This window comes from Thamnophis elegans, chromosome 12 (genome assembly GCF_009769535.1).
Source record: "Thamnophis elegans isolate rThaEle1 chromosome 12, rThaEle1.pri, whole genome shotgun sequence".
Classification (NCBI taxonomy): Eukaryota; Metazoa; Chordata; class Lepidosauria; order Squamata; family Colubridae; genus Thamnophis; species Thamnophis elegans.
In genome coordinates this window covers 6,982,745-7,001,866 of record NC_045552.1, presented here as the reverse complement: position 1 = coordinate 7,001,866, position 19,122 = coordinate 6,982,745, and the positions used below count along the sequence as shown (strand labels likewise).

At 44.5% G+C, this 19,122-nt stretch overlaps 1 protein-coding gene and 1 long non-coding RNA gene across 2 annotated transcripts; one reads left to right on the top strand and one right to left on the bottom strand.

Moving 5' to 3' along the window:
- Positions 1–11,640: 11,640 nt before the first annotated feature.
- LOC116516193 (interferon-inducible GTPase 5-like) lies at positions 11,641–16,984 on the bottom strand. Its single transcript, XM_032228607.1, has 2 exons — positions 16,754–16,984; positions 11,641–13,637 (listed from the first exon to the last, which is right to left on the bottom strand). The coding sequence occupies exon 2, from the start codon at positions 13,622–13,624 to the stop codon at positions 12,404–12,406; it is 1,221 nt and encodes a 406-aa protein (XP_032084498.1). The 5' UTR covers positions 13,625–13,637; positions 16,754–16,984; the 3' UTR covers positions 11,641–12,403.
- A 145-nt stretch (positions 16,985–17,129) lies between these two features.
- On the top strand, positions 17,130–18,627 carry LOC116516194. The gene is made up of 2 exons (XR_004256318.1): positions 17,130–17,257; positions 18,584–18,627. It is a non-coding gene; the product is annotated as an uncharacterized LOC116516194 (long non-coding RNA).
- Positions 18,628–19,122: the final 495 nt, after the last annotated feature.

The window sequence follows — 19,122 nt, the reverse complement described above, 5'->3', positions numbered from 1 at the left end:
CCCATCTATTGCAGTTTTGCTATTGTACAGGAAGTTCTTGACTTAACAACCATAACTGACCCCACAATTGCCACTGCTAACTGAGATAGTCGCTGAATGAATCTTGCCCCATTTTATGGCCTTTCTTGCCACAGTTGTCAAGTGAATCACATATTAAGTTAGTAACAGCTTCCCCAGTGATTTTGCTTGCCAGACATTCGCAAAAGATGATTCATTCATTTCATTCATTTATTAAATTTATAGGCCGCCCAATCCCGGAGAACTCCGGGCGGCTTACAACGAAAGAAGAAAAAAAGAAAAGCAAAATAAGTAAAAAAAATAGTTTAAAATTCACAACACACATACGCTCTAATCGGGGCTGGACCTTAATACTAAAGTCAACAGCCCCAGACCTGCCAGAACAGCCAGGTTTTAACGGCTTTCCTGAAGGTCATGAGAGTGGGTAAGGTCCGGACCTCTGGGGGTAGCTGATTCCACAGGGTCGGAGCAGCCACAGAGAAGGCTCTCCTCCGGGGGCCCGCCAGCTGACACTGTCCGGATGACGGTATCCGAAGGAGGCCCACCCTGTGGGATCTTATCGGCCGTTGGGAGGTGTATGGCAGTAGGCAGTCTCGCAGATAGGCTGGTCCTAAGCCATGTAGGGCTTTAAAGGTAATAACCAACACCTTGAATTCGGAGACCAATTGGCAGCCAGTGTAGCTCGCGGAGGACAGGTGTAATACGGGTATATCTCGGTACACCCAAAATCACTCGCGCGGCTGCATTCTGGACTAGCTGTAGTCTCCGAACGCTTTTCAAGGGTAGCCCCATGTAGAACGTATGACCATGGGACACTGAAACCAACATCAATACATGTCAAATGCCAACCATCTGAATTTTGATGATGTGACCACAGGGATGCCGCAATGGTCATAAGTGTGAAAATCAGTCATAAGTCACTTTTTTCCAGTGGCGATGTAATTTCAAAAGGCCATTAACAAAAGGCTTTAAGTCAACAAATACCTGTAATGAATGTTCCTCACCTCAGAGTTTGTCTCTGATACTGGGTTCTCCTAGATTTCCCAGCATAAACCAGGTCATTGTACGAGCAGAATATAGAATAGAATAACAGAGTTGGAAGGGACCTTGGAGGTCTTCTAGTCCAACCCTCTGCTCAGGCAGGAAAACAGCCCTACATCATTTCAGATAAATAGTTATCCAATCTCTTCTTAAATACTTCCAGTGTTGGAGAATTCACAACTTCTGGAGGCAAGTGGTTCTACTGGTTCATTAGAAATTTCCTTCAGCTTGTTTGGTGATTCTAGCAGGGGAGCGCAGTTATATTCTTTTTAGAATTTTGGCCTGCCACACTTTCTCTTATTTCATTATGCTGTTTCATTAGTATAGTTGATGGGAGGGGGGAATAGAAAGGAATAGGATTGTGGAATGTATTGTTTTCATTCTTTCTAGAAGCTCAAGGTCATCTTTTGTCTCTGCACTTTTATACCTGACCGGAAGCAGCTGGGTGGAGACGCCAGCATGGAAGAAGAAGATTGGACCATGTGATGGATTTGTGAGTGTGGGGACAAGATCATGAACTTTTAACTGGGTGGGATTCTGATGTCATTTCCAGAATTGGGATTAAAACAGATGTGCTAAGATGTCTGCTTTATTAAATTGGAACTTTAAGGATCGTTTTGCCTTGGACTCTGATTTAATTCTACATGAGACTTGGAACGCTGACAGTATACCCTTGACCGGAAATTGGTACACTCCTTCTATCTGGGATGGTCGTCTTCTTCCACCGAGTGTGCAGCTTCGGGAGGGACGCACATGGAGCGGTGAGGGAAGAAGGGGACACCTGCCTAGCCAGCCAGATCAGCCGAATCAACCCTGGCGATCAATGGGGGTGACAGATGCCGCAGCCAGATCACCCTCACGAGATACAGAATATTATCAGATATGGGGGAAATGGTATAGGTGGATGGAGGAAAGAAGCCAATAAAGGCCAAAAATAGAAGTTAAGGAGGATTACCTTGTACATATATGCACCCAAGAGAGATGAAACTTATTAGAGGTAAATCAAATGGATAAGTAAAATAAGAGGGTTAAAATGATGAAACACAAATGAAATATATGAGAAGGGGAAATAACATAAGGAGAATTGAAACTGCTATCAGAAGCAATGGAAAGTTCCACTGTAAGTGTAGTTTATGTCTAAGTTTTGTTTGTGTGTATTTTGTGTGTGTAAAAATAAAAGAAAGAGAAAGAAAGAAAGAAAGAAAGAAAGAAAGAAAGAAAGATTATTTCTTTGAGGGCTGTATGTCCTGTGAATTTGATTTTGGCAATTCGAGTTCCTTTAGGGCTTGGTGAATCTCTGAAGGGTGAAAAGTTCTGATGACTTCCCCAGGAAGGAAATCAAGGCCTCCTCGTCTGCTCTTTCCAACTTCTAGCTGGAAGTGAGGTCATCTTAAAGAAGGCCACATGGACAACTTTGTCGGTTTCCCTGCTTTTTGAGGTTCTTACAGCTGCTTCTGTCACGTGTGATGCTTCCACACAGCTATGTATTGAAAAATCCTGCAATATAGAGACAGGACTCATTTGGACGTTCCAAATTCTAACTTCTTTCTCCCCCAACGGAATGTTAGATGAAGCTCATCCTTTGCCCCAGAAAGATTGAGAAGTCCTCTGCCATATATGGGAAGTACTGTTGTTTTACCCTGATAAGAGTGACATGAAAGGCAGTTATAAATCATCTTAAACGCCCAAATGGAACAGAAACTTGGCAGTCATGAATTACTTCTATTGATTTATTTATAATATTTTTATTATTAGCCACGAGATTAATCTCGTGTTCCTTTTTCCCAACCCTTATAATCACATTTTCTGCTATTCAGGATATGGAGGATAGGTTATAGGAAAAAAAATGTGACTATCCCACTCATCTGTGATTTCCCAGGAGAATTTGGATAGCCATTGTTGCCAAGCAAGACTTTGATTACATCAGAGGTTGACCAACTCCTTCTAAAAATCCAGGTGGATCTTGTCTTTTCTTTATTTTAGTCTCTGGACATGCATGAGGAATAAATTGTCTGTTCATCCAAAGGTTAGAAAGGTACAGTTTGGTTATCCGAAAACTATCTGGAGCAGGGTTTCTCAGCCTTGGTAACTCTAACACAGAGGTGTCAAACTCGGTTTCATTGAGGGCTGCATCAGGGTTGTGTTTGGCTTCGAAGGGGTCCGGAGGGTGTGGCCAGCATGACATCATTTGTGTTGGGGGGGGGCACGCCTGTGCCGGCTGGAATGCTCTGCCAGTGAAAACAGACTCCAGAGCTCCGGTTTCAGCTGGGACAGCCTCCTGCAACTCTCTGCCAGTGAAAATGGAGCTCGGGGGGACCACGTGTGGTCCTCGTGAGCTCCATTTTCAGATAGGATGGCCTCTTGTAACCTTCTGCCAGCAAGAACAAAGCTGAGGAAGGCCTCACGCGGCCCTCGCGAGCTCCGTTTTTGCTGGCAGAGGCACTGCGGGCTGGTTCTTGACTATTTCCAGGGCGGCCCCGCAGGCCAGATCTAAGCACTCCGCGGGCCGAATCCAGGCCCCAAGTTTGACACCCCTGTCCTAACACATTTGGACTTCAAGGATTCCCCAGCTGGTGAAGTCAGTTGGGGAGTTCCGGTAGTTGAAGTCCATGTCTTAAAATTGCCAACGCTCAGAAAACTGTAGCAGGGAAATTCAGATGGCTGTGACTTGGTGATTTTCAGGAAGCTATTGGGTCAGGATGATGGATTTTCTGTTTAGATGCTTATCTTCAGACCACTCAAGATTTTTTTTTTTCTGGTTTTGTCTTGTTCTTTTTTTAAAATAATTGGAAGTTGCCCAGAAATGTTAGGGAGTCTGGATGGATGGATGGATGGATGATGGAAGGATATATAGAGACAGATAGGTAGGTAGGTAGGTAGGTAGGTAGATGATAGATAGATAGATAGATAGATAGATAGATAGATAGATAGATAGATAGATAGATATACTGTAGATCGAAAGAAATAGATAGACAGATATAGATAGATAGATAGATAGATAGATAGATAGATAGATAGATGATAGACAGACAGACAGATAGAGATACTGTAGATCGAAAGAAATAGATAGACATATATAGATAGATGATATAGATGATAGATGTTAGATAGATAGATAGATAGATAGATAGATAGATAGATAGATAGATAGATACAGATACTGTAGATAGAAAGATAGATAGACAGATATAGATGATATAGATGATAGATAGATGATAGATAGATGATAGATAGATAGATAGATAGATAGATAGATAGATAGATAGATAGATAGATAGATAGATGATAGACAGACAGACAGATAGAAATACTGTAGATCGAAAGAAATAGATATAGATATAGATAGATGATATAGATGATAGATAGATAGATAGATAGATAGATAGATAGATAGATAGATAGATAGATAGAGATAGATAGATAGATAGATAGATAGATAGATAGATAGATAGACAGACAGACAGACAGACAGAGGCAGGCAGGCAGGCAGGCAGGCAGAAAGACAGACAGACAAACAGACAGACAGAGATAAATAAGTGATAGTTAGGTTATAGAGATGGGAGAGAGGGAGGGAGGGAGGGAGACCGACAGATGTCTCTTTTTAGCAAGGAATGATCTGTCTTTCTGTATAGAGAGACAGATTACTCCTTGCTAAAGAGAGACATGTACCTTCATCCTTGGCTCCCTCTCCAAGGCTAAATCTTAGTCTATGTTTACATTTTACAGCAAAGGTCTTCAACGTTGGCAACTTTTAAGACCTGCGGACTTCAACTCCCAGCATTCCCCAGCCGGCTTGGCAACCGACATGTCTTTTTGACAGCTGAAACACCGCAGGGTAAAGCAATCACCGTCTGTGACCTTCCCAGCCGACCTCTGACACAGTCAAGTCAATATGGGTAGCTGGATTCACTTAATGACCATGGTTGGCTGAGGAATTCTGGGAGTTGAAGTCCACAAATGTTAAAGTTGCCGAGGATGGACAAGGGCTGGAAGATGAAAGGAACTATTCATTGCATTACAATCATCCCTCAGTAATGGCCGAATCCTCAGCCCAGTCTCTTAAGTTAATGTTCTTATGGAGGGAAGGAGGCCATCTGGATAGCAATTCGTCCAACTTTTTCCAAGCAGAGTCAGCTAATCCCTTGTTTTTATGAATCCTTCCTGAAGTTTCCAGCTACACGGGCACATTTGTTTTCTGCCCCACCTGTTCGCAGGTTAATGATTAAGCTACCTTCACCCGTATGCCTCTTATTCAACAGTTGAATGTGGTAAATGGGCCGACTCCTTCCAAAAAACCAACCAACCCGGACAATGGAAATCGGACAATCACAACTACAAGGTTGTGAGCAACTGGGAAGGGATTTATATTCCTTTTCGAAGTGGGAAAGAGACATTTTCAACAGCAAACATGACTGGATCTTGGATTGTCTAGGTGTGTGTGTGTGTTTGTGTGTGTGTGTGTGTGTGTGTGTGTGTGTGTGTTGGTCAGAATGGGAACTGCAATGCATGAAAAAAAAAAGGAACAGGGCTTGGTTTGCGGTTAATATGTTGACTTATTTTGCATTCCCTTGCAGATCTCTAAACGCCACTCCGGAAATAATAAGGGGGGATAGGCCCAAAACTATATTTGATTTCATTTCCAAATGATTTGAATGGAATATTAGTGGTGTGGGCTTCTTGTCATGCATTTGATGAATTCCCTCTTCTGTCTTAATAAAACTTTGTTTGGTAACAATTTTCTGAGAAATTTGAAGGCCATATTCAAAAGCCATTCAGGTGCATCTTCATAAGCAGATATGGTTTCGTCATACATTTCCAGGTTTTAACTCCAATCTATTCTTCCTGTTGTTTATAAAGGAATTATTTTTTTCCTTACTTTATTCGAGAGGTTTCTCAAACCACTGGATGAGGGCAGCTTTTATTCCCGGTTTTTGGTGTTGAAACTTTAGGATAAGGTGACCGGACATCCCGATTTCGGCGGGACAGTCACGATTTCTAACAATTTGTCCCGTGTCCCGGGGCATTTTAAAAAAGTCCCGATTTTCTGGCTTCATGTTGAAAGCCCAGTGGATTTGCTTAAGAAATCCTAAACAGGGCAAGACAAAAGACACTCTGTCTAAACCCTCTCTCTGTCTCAGTACTTTCATTGAAGATATTAAAACGCTAAAGCAACAAAACGGACCCCCCCCCTGCCCTTTTACCTCATTTTATAAGAAAAGATGACCCAGTACCATAGAGCTCCAGGAAATACTTGGCTAGAGAAGTTGCGAGTGTTCCTTCCTGGATTTTCCGGAGGGGAGGGGCACGGAGGTTGGAGATCGGCTTGTGTGGAAAAAATGGTGGCAAAGTTTCTTTGAAAAATATTTCCCTGGGACTAATAATTTCACCATTTTAATTTGCTCAGTTCTTTGTATTAACATCTACATCATTCTGGATTGACTTGGAGTGTCTGCCTGCTGGTAAGTGAGCCGGGTTTTTTTCTTTTATTTTTTTAATGTATTTTAAAATAATATTTTATTTATTGTGCATAGGATTTTTTAAAATAGATTTATTCTGTGTGGATTCTTTTTTTTAAATTGTCTTAGACTATTTAAAAAAAGATTCTATCCAAAATAAATTGAAGTGAAACCATTTTTAAAAATTCTATGCACAATACTTTGAAATATATTGTGCATAGAATTTTTAAAAATAGTTTTACTTAAATTTATTCTGTGTGGAATAGTTTGAAATGTTTTACTTCAATTTATTCTGTGTGGATTCTTTTTTTAAATTGTCTTAGACTATTTAAAAAAATATTCTATCCAAAATACAAAATACCAGCTGCAGTTATTCACTTAAGAACTGTGGCAAGAAAGGTGGTATAGTGTCCAAAGTTACAATGGCATTGAAAAAAGTGACTGATGACCATTTTTCACACTTAGCGACCATTTTCACACTTAGCAACCGTTGCAGCATCCTCATGGTCACGTGTTCAAAATTTTGATGTATGGCAACAGATTCGTACTTATGATGGTTTCAGTGTCCTGGGGTCATGTAATTGCTTTTTGTGACCTTTTGACAAAGTCAAATGGGGAAACCAGATTCACTTACGTTACTAACTTATCAGCTGCAGTTATTCACTTAAGAACTGTGGCAAGAAAGGTTGTATAATGGGTTTAGTGACCAAAGTTACAATGGCATTGAAAAAAGTGACTGATGACCATTTTTCACACTTAGCGACCATTTTCACACTTAGCAACCGTTGCAGCATCCTCATGGTCACGTGATCAAAATTTTGATGTTTGGCAACAGTTACAATTTATATTTGTAAATTTTAGTTATGTTGAAATAAAAAAAAGTATTACAATACTATTTTTGCGTTATATGAAATTTTTTGTTGCTCCGTATAAAAATTTTAATCAAGCCCCCCCCCCCCCCCCGGTCAAAGGTGTCCCTCTTTACCAGTCTGAAAATCTGGTCACCTTACTTTAGGAAGGAACCCTGCCAGCATTATACCTCAATGGTGAATTCATCCAAAATCAGAATTCCTCACATTTTCTTCAAGTAAGACAATTGGCGGCATTTCAATATCATTTGAGGCCCTTTTAATGTGTTAGGAATATAATTCTAACGGTTGGGTTGGCAATATATAAATCATATAGCAATGTTATATCTGTTTCTTTAAATCATACTGTAAAATGTGATTGGTTGCTGTTTTCCTCAATCGGCCATAAGAGGGAGCCAGAATGACTGTTAGCTCTGTTTGTTAGATGCTGGACTGATCTGAACTGAGTGTTTTGGAAGCTGGCTGTTAGAACTATTGAGCTATTTTAAGTTTTTGCAACTGCTAGCAAACTTTGAATGCCGAACTGATTATATGATACTGGACTATGTTATTTGGATTATCCCTTAACTGAAAGACATTGATGACTGACTGTCTTATCCGTGTATGACTTGGCTGTTTGATGGACTCTGATACCTCTATTTCCACGAAAGTCAAAGCCTATTTAAACTGCAGTGTCTCTGTATGCTGGTTTGTGTGTTCTCCAACACAACTCTCACAACGCTTCTCTGAAGGCACTCGCTCTCCCAATGGGGAGCTTACCTAACATAATGCTCCTCCTGAATGAATAGCTTCCTTTTGGTTAGAAATAACATTCTTAAACTTCTTTGAAGATCCAGTTTTAATCTTGGTTTGACTTGGTTGATCGGTAACTGCTACACCCCTCTTGGGATAATTCCATGTTATATACCGGAGAAAAAAAACAGAAAATCTGGTCTGCCATCTAGTGGAAGCTGAAGGGAACAATACTTTTAAGTATTAAAGTTAAGAGCCGAGGTGGCGCAGTGGTTAAATGCAGCACTGCAGGCTACTTCAGCTGACTGCAGTTCAGCAGTTCGGCTGTTCAAATCTCACCGGCTCAAGGTTGACTCAGCCTTCCATCCTTCCGAGGTGGGTAAAATGAGGACCCGGATTGTTGTTGGGGGCAATATGCTGACTCTGTAAACCGCTTAGAGAGGGCTGAAAGCCCTATGAAGCGGTATATAAGTCTAACTGCTATTGCTACTTTTTTTTTTTACCGGAAGCTTTGGAATATTCATTTATATGTATATTTTTGTTAAGTACAAAAGTGCATTAAAATGAGATATATGCAGTCTCAACTTAACAACTATTTGTTTAATCACCATTTCAAAATACAACGGCACTGAAAAAAGGGACATGCTCGTTTTTCACACTTATGACCGTTGCCACTTACCCATGACCACACAATCAAAATTTGGGCACGTAGCAACTGGCATATATTTACGACAATTGCACTGTTCCTGGGTCAGGTGATACCCATTTGTAACCTTCCCGACTGGCTTCCAACAAGCCACGTCAATGAGGGGAGCCAGATTCATTTAATGACCACAAGATTCACTTAACAACCGCAGTGATTTGTTTAAAGAACTGTGCAAAAATCATAAAGCGCGACAAAGTCACTTAACAATTGTCTTGCCGAAATTGTTGTAATCCAGGACTACCTGCACTGAAATATTGTTCAAGACTACAATCATTTTTCCTCTGATTGTCGTAACCTTTCATGTTTTGTAGGCACATTCTGCCTTCCCTGAGAAATTCTTCCCTCATCAGCCCACATTAGAAAAACTCCTGAATTCAGAAATTTAAAAATTGGCATTTGAACATAAAAGTACATCAAAACAGTGTATATGTTAAAGGTAATTAATAACTTTGTTTAATAATGATGGAAACATGGGAAAAGATTTGGGTAAGAAATGTAAAATTTAGGCAAACTTAAAACTTGTGAGATAATTTTTATGATGTTTTGTAGATGGTAATTAGATCCTAAACAGTTAGCTTGTATGTATCTGAATTTATAATTGGAGATGTGATTGTGATGATGCTATGTATTATCATGTATGGTGGATAAAGTCCACTCCTCAGTTGTTTTTGCTAGGTATAATTACAGACTGTACAGTTATAGAGACTAATTTGATTTTGAATTTAATAATGGCAGCAAGATTGCTGGAAGAAGGAAGAATTGCCTATTATTCAAGAAAGGACGCTAAAAGTAGTAAATTTAGCAGAGATGGCTAAAATCTCAGCATATTTGAAAGATTATTCAGATGAGAAATACAAGTTAGCAATAGCAATAGCAGACTTATATACCACTTCATAGGGCTTTCAGCCCTCTCTAAGCGGTTTACAGAGTCAGCATATCGCCCCCACAGTCTGGGTCCTCATTTCACCCACCTCGGAAGGATGGAAGGATGGGTCAACCTTGAGCCGGTGAGATTTGAACCGCTGAACTGCTGAACTGCAGATAGCAGTCCGCTGAAGTGGCCTGCAGTACTGCACCCTAACTACTGCGCCACCTCGGCTCTACTTGGAATGGAGAAGATGGATTGACTACATTCAAAATAAATATTGGACTAAGAAATTTCAATTAGCTTATGAATGAACAAGGAATGTTCATTCCTTGCCGAGGTGGCGCAGTGGTTAAATGCAGCACTGCAGGCTACTGCTAGATCAGCAGTTCAGCGGTTCAAATCTCACCGGCTCAGGGTTGACTCAGCCTTCCATCCTTCCGAGGTGGGTAAAATGAGGACCCGGATTGTTGGGGGCAATATGCTGACTCTCTGTAAACCGCTTAGAGAGGGCTGAAAGCCCTATGAAGCGGTATATAAGTCTACTGCTATTGCTACTATTGCTATGTTATAGTTTATCTAAATTCAGTTTAATAAAAGGGGAGTTAAAGTACAAGAGGAAGGCAGGATGTTATAGTTAGTTTATGTTAGTGTATGATTGTTAAATGTTTATACCCTATATTTTGCTCTGGGAAGTGGGGGCGAGGGAGGGCTGGAGGGGGGGCAGGATTGGGGTGGAGGGAGGGAAGTGGAAACATTTGTAAAACTTATTAAAGCTTTTCAATAAAAAAACAGTGTATATGTTGTCTGCAAATATGCACACTTCATTAACAGTTGCGGTGGCCTAAAGGTGGAGCTCTTGTCTCACAATCAGGAAGTTGTGAGTCCCATCCTAGGTAGAGGCAGATGCAGGATCTCCTGCTTGGGCAACGGGTTGGACTAGATGATCTGCAAAGGTCCCTTCCGACTCTGTTAATCTGTTACTTCTCTGTTACTTTAACTTCCACAATTACTCCATGGTGATTTGCTTTTAAGCCATTCGGGCAAATAGCCATTGTGTGAATGTCTTCCTCAAAGTCACGGTAGGGGCGCGGTAGCTCAGTGGCTAAGATGCTGAGCTTGTCGATCAGAAAGGTCGGCAGTTCGGTGGTTTGAATCCCTAGTGCCGTATAACAGAGCGAGCTCCCGTGGCTTGTCTCAGCTTCTGCCAACCTAGCAGTTCGAAAGGATGTAAAAACGCAAGTAGGAAAATAGGAACCACCTTTGATGGGAAGGTTAACAGCGTTCCGTGCACCTTCGGCATTTAGTCATGCCGGCCACATGACCACGGAGACGTCTTCGGACAGTGCTGGCTTTTTGGCTTTAAAAAGGAGATGAGCACCACCCCCTACAGTCGGAAACGACTAGCTCATATGTGCGAGGGGAACCTTTACCTTCCTCAAAGGATGGCTTGCTTGTTTAAGAACTCCGGCATGGATGGTTTTTATTACAGTTCTGCTGAAAGAAGGCAAGGAGGTAAGGATCATAAGAATCAGTGGTGGAATTCAGCCAGTTCACACCTATTCGGGAGAACCGGTGGGTAACTTTCTACGCAGTTTGGAGAACCAGTGGTTAGAAGAAATCTCCTTTTGTTTTTTACCCACTTTACAGGGCTAATCCTGTAAGGAAGGCAGGAAGGAAATGTTCTGGTGTTGTTTCTAGCCTAATCTTTATTGCCCTGCTTACAGAAACTGCCTCTCCAGTTAACCCTCATTACATTGTAACAGCTAAGGCGAAGCGCCCATCGATCTGAGTGACGTTGAGTTGGCCATGCCCACATGACCACTGAGCCATGCTTAGCCAGCTGGTCATTAGGGCAGAGAACCAGTTGTTAAATTATTTGAATCCCACCACTGATAAGAATGGTCTATAAATGTATGTATAAAATAAATGAATGACCCACTGAGACATGAAGAGATTCCAGAGCATTTATCATTTCAAAAGGTTGCCACTATACAATTTATTATATGAAAAGCAGTAAAATGCCTCCCAATAATCAAGTCTGCTACATCTAAAGAAATGCAAAGAATCTTCCCAGTTATGTAGGGTCACCATCTGAAGACTAATCTCAATAACCTTTGGGGGGGGGAGAGAAGGGTTCTCTTCACAGGATAGGCCAGTGTTGGCAAATCTTTTCGGCACCGAGTGCTGAAATGGGAGCCCACTCATGCGCACAGGAGAGCACCAGAATCCGGAAGAGCAGCTCCGCGGCGCGCATGCGCAGGGGCACAGTAAACTGGAAGAGCAGTTCCGTGCACATGCCACTCAGCTGAGTTTCCGGTTCCTGGCGCACATGCGCAGGCAAAGACTACCTGGCTGGCACGCATGTGTGCGCCAGAAACCCAGAATCTCAGCTTCACGGCGCGCGCATGGGTGCTCGGGAGCTGTTTTTTGAGAACCAGCTGGCAGGCGTGCAATGTGCGTGCCACAACCTGGAAGAGCAACAGGTGGACTGCCGGTGTGCCTGGAGAGATGGTTCTGAGTGCGACTTCCGGCACGCGTGCCACAGCTTCGCCATGACAGGGAATAGGCAGACAGCAACCTTGGCTAAGTTCTCCTGGCCAGTTTGACCAATTGGAGAAAACAAGAAGCAATACTAATGCAGAAAAGAGAAGGGGAAAAAAATAACCCGATTTGTCCATCTCCAAGGAATTTTGGCTGGTGTTCTTCATCGTCTTCATTCACAGGTGAAGCCCAATGAAGGACAGCCAATGGAGCCCTGAACCACTGTCTCCAAGCCATACGCTCTTTCCAAGACCCTCTGCGCATCTTCGGCAAAACTATCCAGAGCTGTGTGCAGCAAATAATAGGCGGCCACAAACGAGACGGCCCCTGCTACCAAGTTGTTGAAAAAGGGGAATTGGCTATTCAGCGCTGTGGCCGCCACCTGCCCACAGATTGCAGACTGCCTCAAAACTGTCTGGATAGCCTCTTCCGAAAGGCCCCCCACAAATTTTGAACGCACTTGGTTTTTCAACTCGTAAGAGGGCTTGGAGACCGTGGCGGCCAAGGTCTCCAAAGATGCATCATCCAAGCCAAAATGCTGCTGGTAGTTCTTGAGCGTCTTCATGAGCATGGGGACGTTGAGGTAGAACGGGTGGCCGGGCAGGGCTGAAATGAAACACGCCAGCAGCGCCTTCTTCCAGATGTGCCAGCGCAGCGAGCTCTTCTTCTTCTGCACAGCTGCAGCGGTGACGGATGGAAAGGAAAGCAGCAGGGTGTGTCTCTTGTGCCCTTCCAGCTCTTCAGCCAGAGTGTCCTTTAAGCGGTGGAAGTCAAACCTATGCAAATGGAAGCTGGAGATCAAGAAGACCTTGGGGTTCTCCAAGCCTTCCTGCTTGAGCTGACGGGAACAGTCCGACTCTATTTCCTGCAGCACCTGAGCTTCCTGGAACGAGCTCGGCCTTCGCTGTTGGGTAGCCCACAGATCCTGGTCTATCTTGGAATGGACGAAGTAGAAGCGTTTGCCCATGGCAGCCACAGCCCGAGCCAGCTCAGCGTGATTCTCTCGGAAACGCTCGGACGTTACGATGATGAAGAAATCGTATCTCTCAAATCTCACCCGCTGGAGATATTTTTTGGCTTGGAAGGAAGGAGTACCAATACCTGGCAGGTCCCATAGCCGGACATTCGGCAGATGAGGGTGAAGGTAAGGGGTGGGCGAAGCCGTAGTCTCAACCACACCAGTTTTGGCCGCACCGAAGTCATCGTCACGGATCCCCAACATGGCGTTGATGAAGGTAGACTTGCCAGCCCCACCTTCGCCGGTCACTGCGATGTCCAGGGTGGTGGTTTCTAGAGAATCCAGGAGCGACTGGACTTGAGAGGACACCTCCAGGACGACTTTTGACTGGATGACAGAAGCCATCTCTCTGAGGTCCACCTCCTTGATGTCCATGGTAGAAGCACAGCTGTAGAAGAAAATAGGGAAATTAAGTTGCTTTCTGTACAAGCTATTTAAAATTACAACAACCCCCTTGTAGTTCCTATTTAGGATAGGCGGGGGGGGACTGCTGGAGGTTTGCAGGGGTTCGGGAGATCCTCCAGCTAAGATTCCGTGCAGTTCGGAGAACCCCCAAATCCCACTCCTGGCTGGCCCTGAACCCCACCCCACCCCTTCCAGGATCTTCACATGGCCTATTTTGGATACAGGTAAGTGCAGGGCACCTGCGGAGGATCAAGGAGAGTGAAAAACAAGCCTACCAGAAGTTCAGGAGAAGGGCTTGTTTCCAGCCTCCAGGGGGCTTCAGGAACCTGGGGAGGCTGTTTTCGCCCTCCTGGAGGCTTGAGAAGCCCGGGGAGGACAAAAACGCCTCTGCCCCCACCATGGTGCAGGAAGCCAACTAGGCCACATGCGCCATGTCTACGGCCACCCAGCAACTGGGCAGAGAACCCCTTGCTAAAAAAAATTAATCCCACCCCTGGGATAGAGTCGGGACGGAGCTGAGCATTTACTAGCCAGATGCCCTTCCTGACACCTACATGGTGTTCACAGCAGATTTTTCTTTCTTTTTTCTTTCTTCGCTACCTAGGATTGAACTCTCAATCTTCTGAGTGGGAGGAGAGCATCTTCACCACTAGGTGAATGAAAAGGTCTTCTTTCTATATATACAATATGTTTGGCAAAGTGTAGGATAGGCAACGGCTCCCTCTGCCAGGCAGCTTTAGTCACGCCCTGCTGATTTGAAAGCACGTCTCTACGCCTTACAAATAAATTTGCGTAAAACTCAATTTAACTCTTTAAAAAAAAAAATCTCTTCCTAACACAACACTGTATTTGATCCTAATGTCCACACTGCATCAGAGTGCATTTCTGCTCATCAAACTTTTGTTTTTCTTCCAGGCCTGCATATTTCCACCCACTTTTTCTCTAAGTGACTGAAGCTTTGGTTCAGATTCCACCAGCTCTTAAACCCACAGACATTTTCCTCCTACGGCTACTCAGTTTAGAATCCGCAGCCCTGTTCACCGGGCACACCCATGGTCTCCCTAGAAAAAGCAACAAGAGAAGGAAGTGGTTGTGCTATTTTTTTTTCTTACGCTGAAAGAACAACCCAAACCAAGAGGGCACCGAGGCACAAAAACGCCAATCCCAGCAAAAGAACATGGTGCACACGACAATTTTAGAAAACATGAACTGAAAAATCATCAGCAGCAAATCACTGGCAACTGTCTCTGCACTCATCCATGACAGCCCAGCCTCTCCTGCCCCAGAAAGCACATAACACTCATATAATGTGGTCACCACACTATTAAAAAAAGAAGTGGAGACTCTAGAAAGAGTGCAGAGAAGAGCAACAAAGATGATTAGGGGACCGGAGGCTAAAACATACAATGAACGGTTGCAGGAGCTGGGCATGGCTAGTCTAGAGAAGGACCAGGGGAGGCAGGATAACAGTCTTCCAATATTTGAGAGGCTGCCCCAGAGACGAAGGGGTCAAGCTATTTTCCAAAGCACCTGAAGGCCAGACAAGGAATAATGGATGGAAACTGACCAAGGAGAGATTCAACCTAGAAATAAGGAGGAACTCTCTGACAGGGAGAGCAATCAACCCATGGAACAGAAGTTGCCTTCAGAAGTTGTGGGAGCTTCATCAGTGGAGGCTTTCAGGAAGAGATTGGACTGGCATTTGTCAGAAATGGTGTTGGGTCTCCTGCTTGGGCCGGGGGTTGGACTAGATGACCTACAAGGTCCCTTCCAACTCTGTTAATCTATCATCTATTTTCTAGTTACTTTGCCCTGTCTCAGAGGCTCTTCGGTTGGGCTCTTGGCTGTTGGCTCGTTGGCAGTTTCATCAAGAATCTATGCATAAGAGACCATCAACCAGCCCAAACGAAAAAGACTCCCTCACCTCTCCACTGGTAACCAGCACCCAGATCAACATAGATTAATTCCAAGGTTCATTTCAGACCAACAATCAAGTACACACCACACCTCAATTGAGAAGCTGCCAAAAAGTCATCGGTAAAAGATTCCAACCGTAGAATCGCTAAGGTCACCGGCACCAACATTTGGTGGCAAGCCACCAAAAATACAAACTGACATTAAACCCCACTCCTTATTAGCCAGGATGATGTTCCGTATCTGCCTTCCATGGGGGACCTGCATTCAGCATGAGACAGAAAGAGAGCTATGAAAGTATCTACAGACCCTTCGCATCCTGGACATGAATGGTTTCAACTTCTACCCTCTCTAAACCAGGGGTCTCTGGGCAACTTTAAGCCAGGCTTAAAGTTGCCATGGTTGGAGACCCCTGCTCCAAAGGACGCTGTAAGGCATCGATGGGGAACCAATGGCACGCCTGCCACAGATGGCACATGGAGCCATATCGGTGGGCACGCGAGCTCAGCTCCGGACGGCTGATTTTCGGGCCTTCTGGGCCCACCAGAAGACAGGAAACGGGCTATTTTCGGTCTCCAGTGGGCTTCCGAGGGAAGTGGGGAAGGCTGGGGAGAGCGAAAAATGGGTCCACCGTGCCAAAAGCATGGGGGAACACGGGGAGGGTTGTGTGTGCATGCGCAGGGGGTGGGTGCATAGAATTATGGGTGTGGGCATGCACATGCAAGCACACACACACACACACACACCCCGCTCCCAACCGCTTTTGGCACGCAATGGCATAAAGATTAGCCATCGTTGCTATACCAGAACAACTAGACATAAGGCCTGTTTCACACACACACACATACACCCATCACTCTGCTAAACATCTAATTCCCACAACACTGTCAAACTATCTTTTAAAAAGGCAGCATTCCCACCCTTATCCTCCTCTTCCTTATTACCCACCTCCTTAACTTCTTAGGAATATAACTTTGTTGCTTCCCAGGCAACCAGAAACAAATTCCTTGTGTGTTGTAGCCAACGAAGAATTCTATTCTATTCTACATATAATGCAAAGTTTGCAAGAAAACGAGCAAGCTCAGAGAGCACCAAGGAGGAGCCCTCTTGTGAGTCCCCCTTTTTCGGCGCCTCTGTCCCTCTGAAACGGTCATTAAACGAACGGTTGTTAAGCGGAGGGCTAACCTGTTGCCGGCTGGGAGGTTCCGAGCCCGCCAATGGTCTCGCAAAGGATCCTTCCAACCGGCCAAAACCGGTCTTGCAGGGGCCGCGAGTGAAGGAGATGCGCGCGATCTTTCGGGGCTCCTCGGTCTCCTCGGAAAGGCCAAGCTTTCTGGATCGGAGGGGATTTCTTCCTTGCCGTGAAACGGAGCTGGAAATGGGCGGCCTTTAGCTCGGATACCCGGGAAAAGAAAGAGAAACTGCTGGTCCCCGAAGAAGGCGGAGCCGCTGCCGGGGCGGAAAAGAGGAGTTGCTTTCCGCGATCCCCCAAAGGCGCAACCTTGCACGGCATCCTAAACGGAGTCAAGTTGGGGTTAAATCTGGAGGGGCTCCGTTTCTTCGTCCTGGGGGGGGGAGAGGGGTTTGCAGACCATTTCGAAAACTCGCGAAATGTTGGTTTCATTCGATTCGGGTCGATCTTCCCTTTTGGCAAAGGCGATGCGCGCTTTTAAAGGATCCACGCACCAGGTGAGAGAACTTGGCAAACGCCGCGCTGGCTTCCAAGGTTGCTCGCATCCCCACCCCACAAAAAATATGCTTTTTCTAACTGTCTATGGTGATCCTCCACTCCCCCCCCCAAAAAAAATCTGCTTATTCTAACTGTCCATGCAGATTCTCCCCCCAAAAATCTGCTTATTCTGTCTATGGAGATTCTCCCCCCAAAAATCTGTTTATTCTATGGAGATTCTCCCCCCCCCCAAAAAAAATCTGCTTATTCTGTCTATGGGGATTTCCCTCCCACCCTCCCGAAAAAATCTGCTTATTCAAACTGTCTATGGGGATTCTTCCCCCCAAAATCTGCTTATTCTAATTGTCTATGGCAGTGTTTCTCAACCTTGGCGACTTTAAGTCCTGTGGACTTCAACTCCCAGAATCCCCCAGCCAGCTATGCTGGCTGGGGGATTCTGGGAGTTGAAGTCCACAGGACTTAAAGTCGCCAAGATTGAGAAACACTGGTCTATGGAGATTCTTCCCCCCCAAAATCTGTTTATTCTATGGAGATTCTCCCCCCCCAAAAAAAAAAATCTAATTATTTTGTCTATAGAAATTCATCCCCCCCCAAAAAAAACCTCCCTCTCTGTATTTTTACATGCTTTTATTGCATTTTAAGAGTCCGCTATCTTCACGGATGAAAAGGATGCGGGCTGCTCCCCTTTTTCCCCTACAGGAGGCTTGTGGGGCAGGCTGGGCTAAGAAATCCCCCTGGAGAATGGCTGTGATTGACGTTTCCTTGACATTTGGGGTTCTCAGGGTTACCAACCCTTCCCCAAGACTTGCAATCCTGCGGATATGGGGTCTTCCAGGAGAAGCAGTTTATTTATTTATTTTTATTTTTTTAATATTGTTATATATATATATATATATTTTATCAAATTCATATATACATTCACAATTATATGATCTCATAACTGTTATTAATAATATGTATTTATAACAATTTTTCCCTACAGTTGACAATATACTTGAAGATTGCTTTCTTAACATCCCATAGATCCATCTTATCTTACAACGGTCCTACTTCTTCTTCCCTCCCTCTCTCTTTCCTTCCCTCGTTTCTTCTCTCCTAGTCCCCTTCCTTCCCTCCTTCCTTCCCTCCCTCCTTCCCCTTCTCTCCTTCCCTCCTTCCTTCCTTCCCTCCTTCCCTCCTTTCTTTTCTCCTTCTCTCCTTCCTTTCCCCTTTCCTTTCCTCCTTCCTTCCCCCTTCCTTCTCTCCTACATTTCCTCCTTCCTTCCCTCCTTTCTTCTCTCCTTCCTTCCCTCCTTTCTTCCCTCCTTTCTTCTCTCCTTCTCCAGGAGAAGCAGTTTAAATGAAGACGGGGAGAACGCGCTACCCCCCCAAAAAAAACCTGATATATTTTTTTTACAATTTTTTGGAAATCTTTTTTGAAGCCTCTTTCCCCCCCCCTCCCCCTTTGCTCGTTCATTTGCATGCAAGATCGGCGCTCCCGTTGTTACGTCTTCAGACACGGATTATTGACACGCGTGCACACGTGATGCCGAAGCCGACGAATGCTCGGGTGAATCTCCGGGGAAATCATCATTCGCAAGGTAACCAAACTTGCCCCCCCCCCCTGGCAAGGCAGCAATCAGCGAACCCAAGTTCAAACGTCGTGGGAATGCGGCTGTTTTGAGTTTGCACGTGAAAAGGGCTGCTTTGGAACCCCGTCCCTCCCTTCCCCGCAACTTGGCTGGCTTCGAGACGGGCGGCGCGATATGGTTCCGGAATTTAACGCAACTTCTTTTTATGGTAACTCAAATGAACTTGGAGGGCGCCAGGTTGAAGAAGCTCGGCCCAGCCCTGCAGCCCAAAGAGCCCGCCCCCTTCCTGTCTC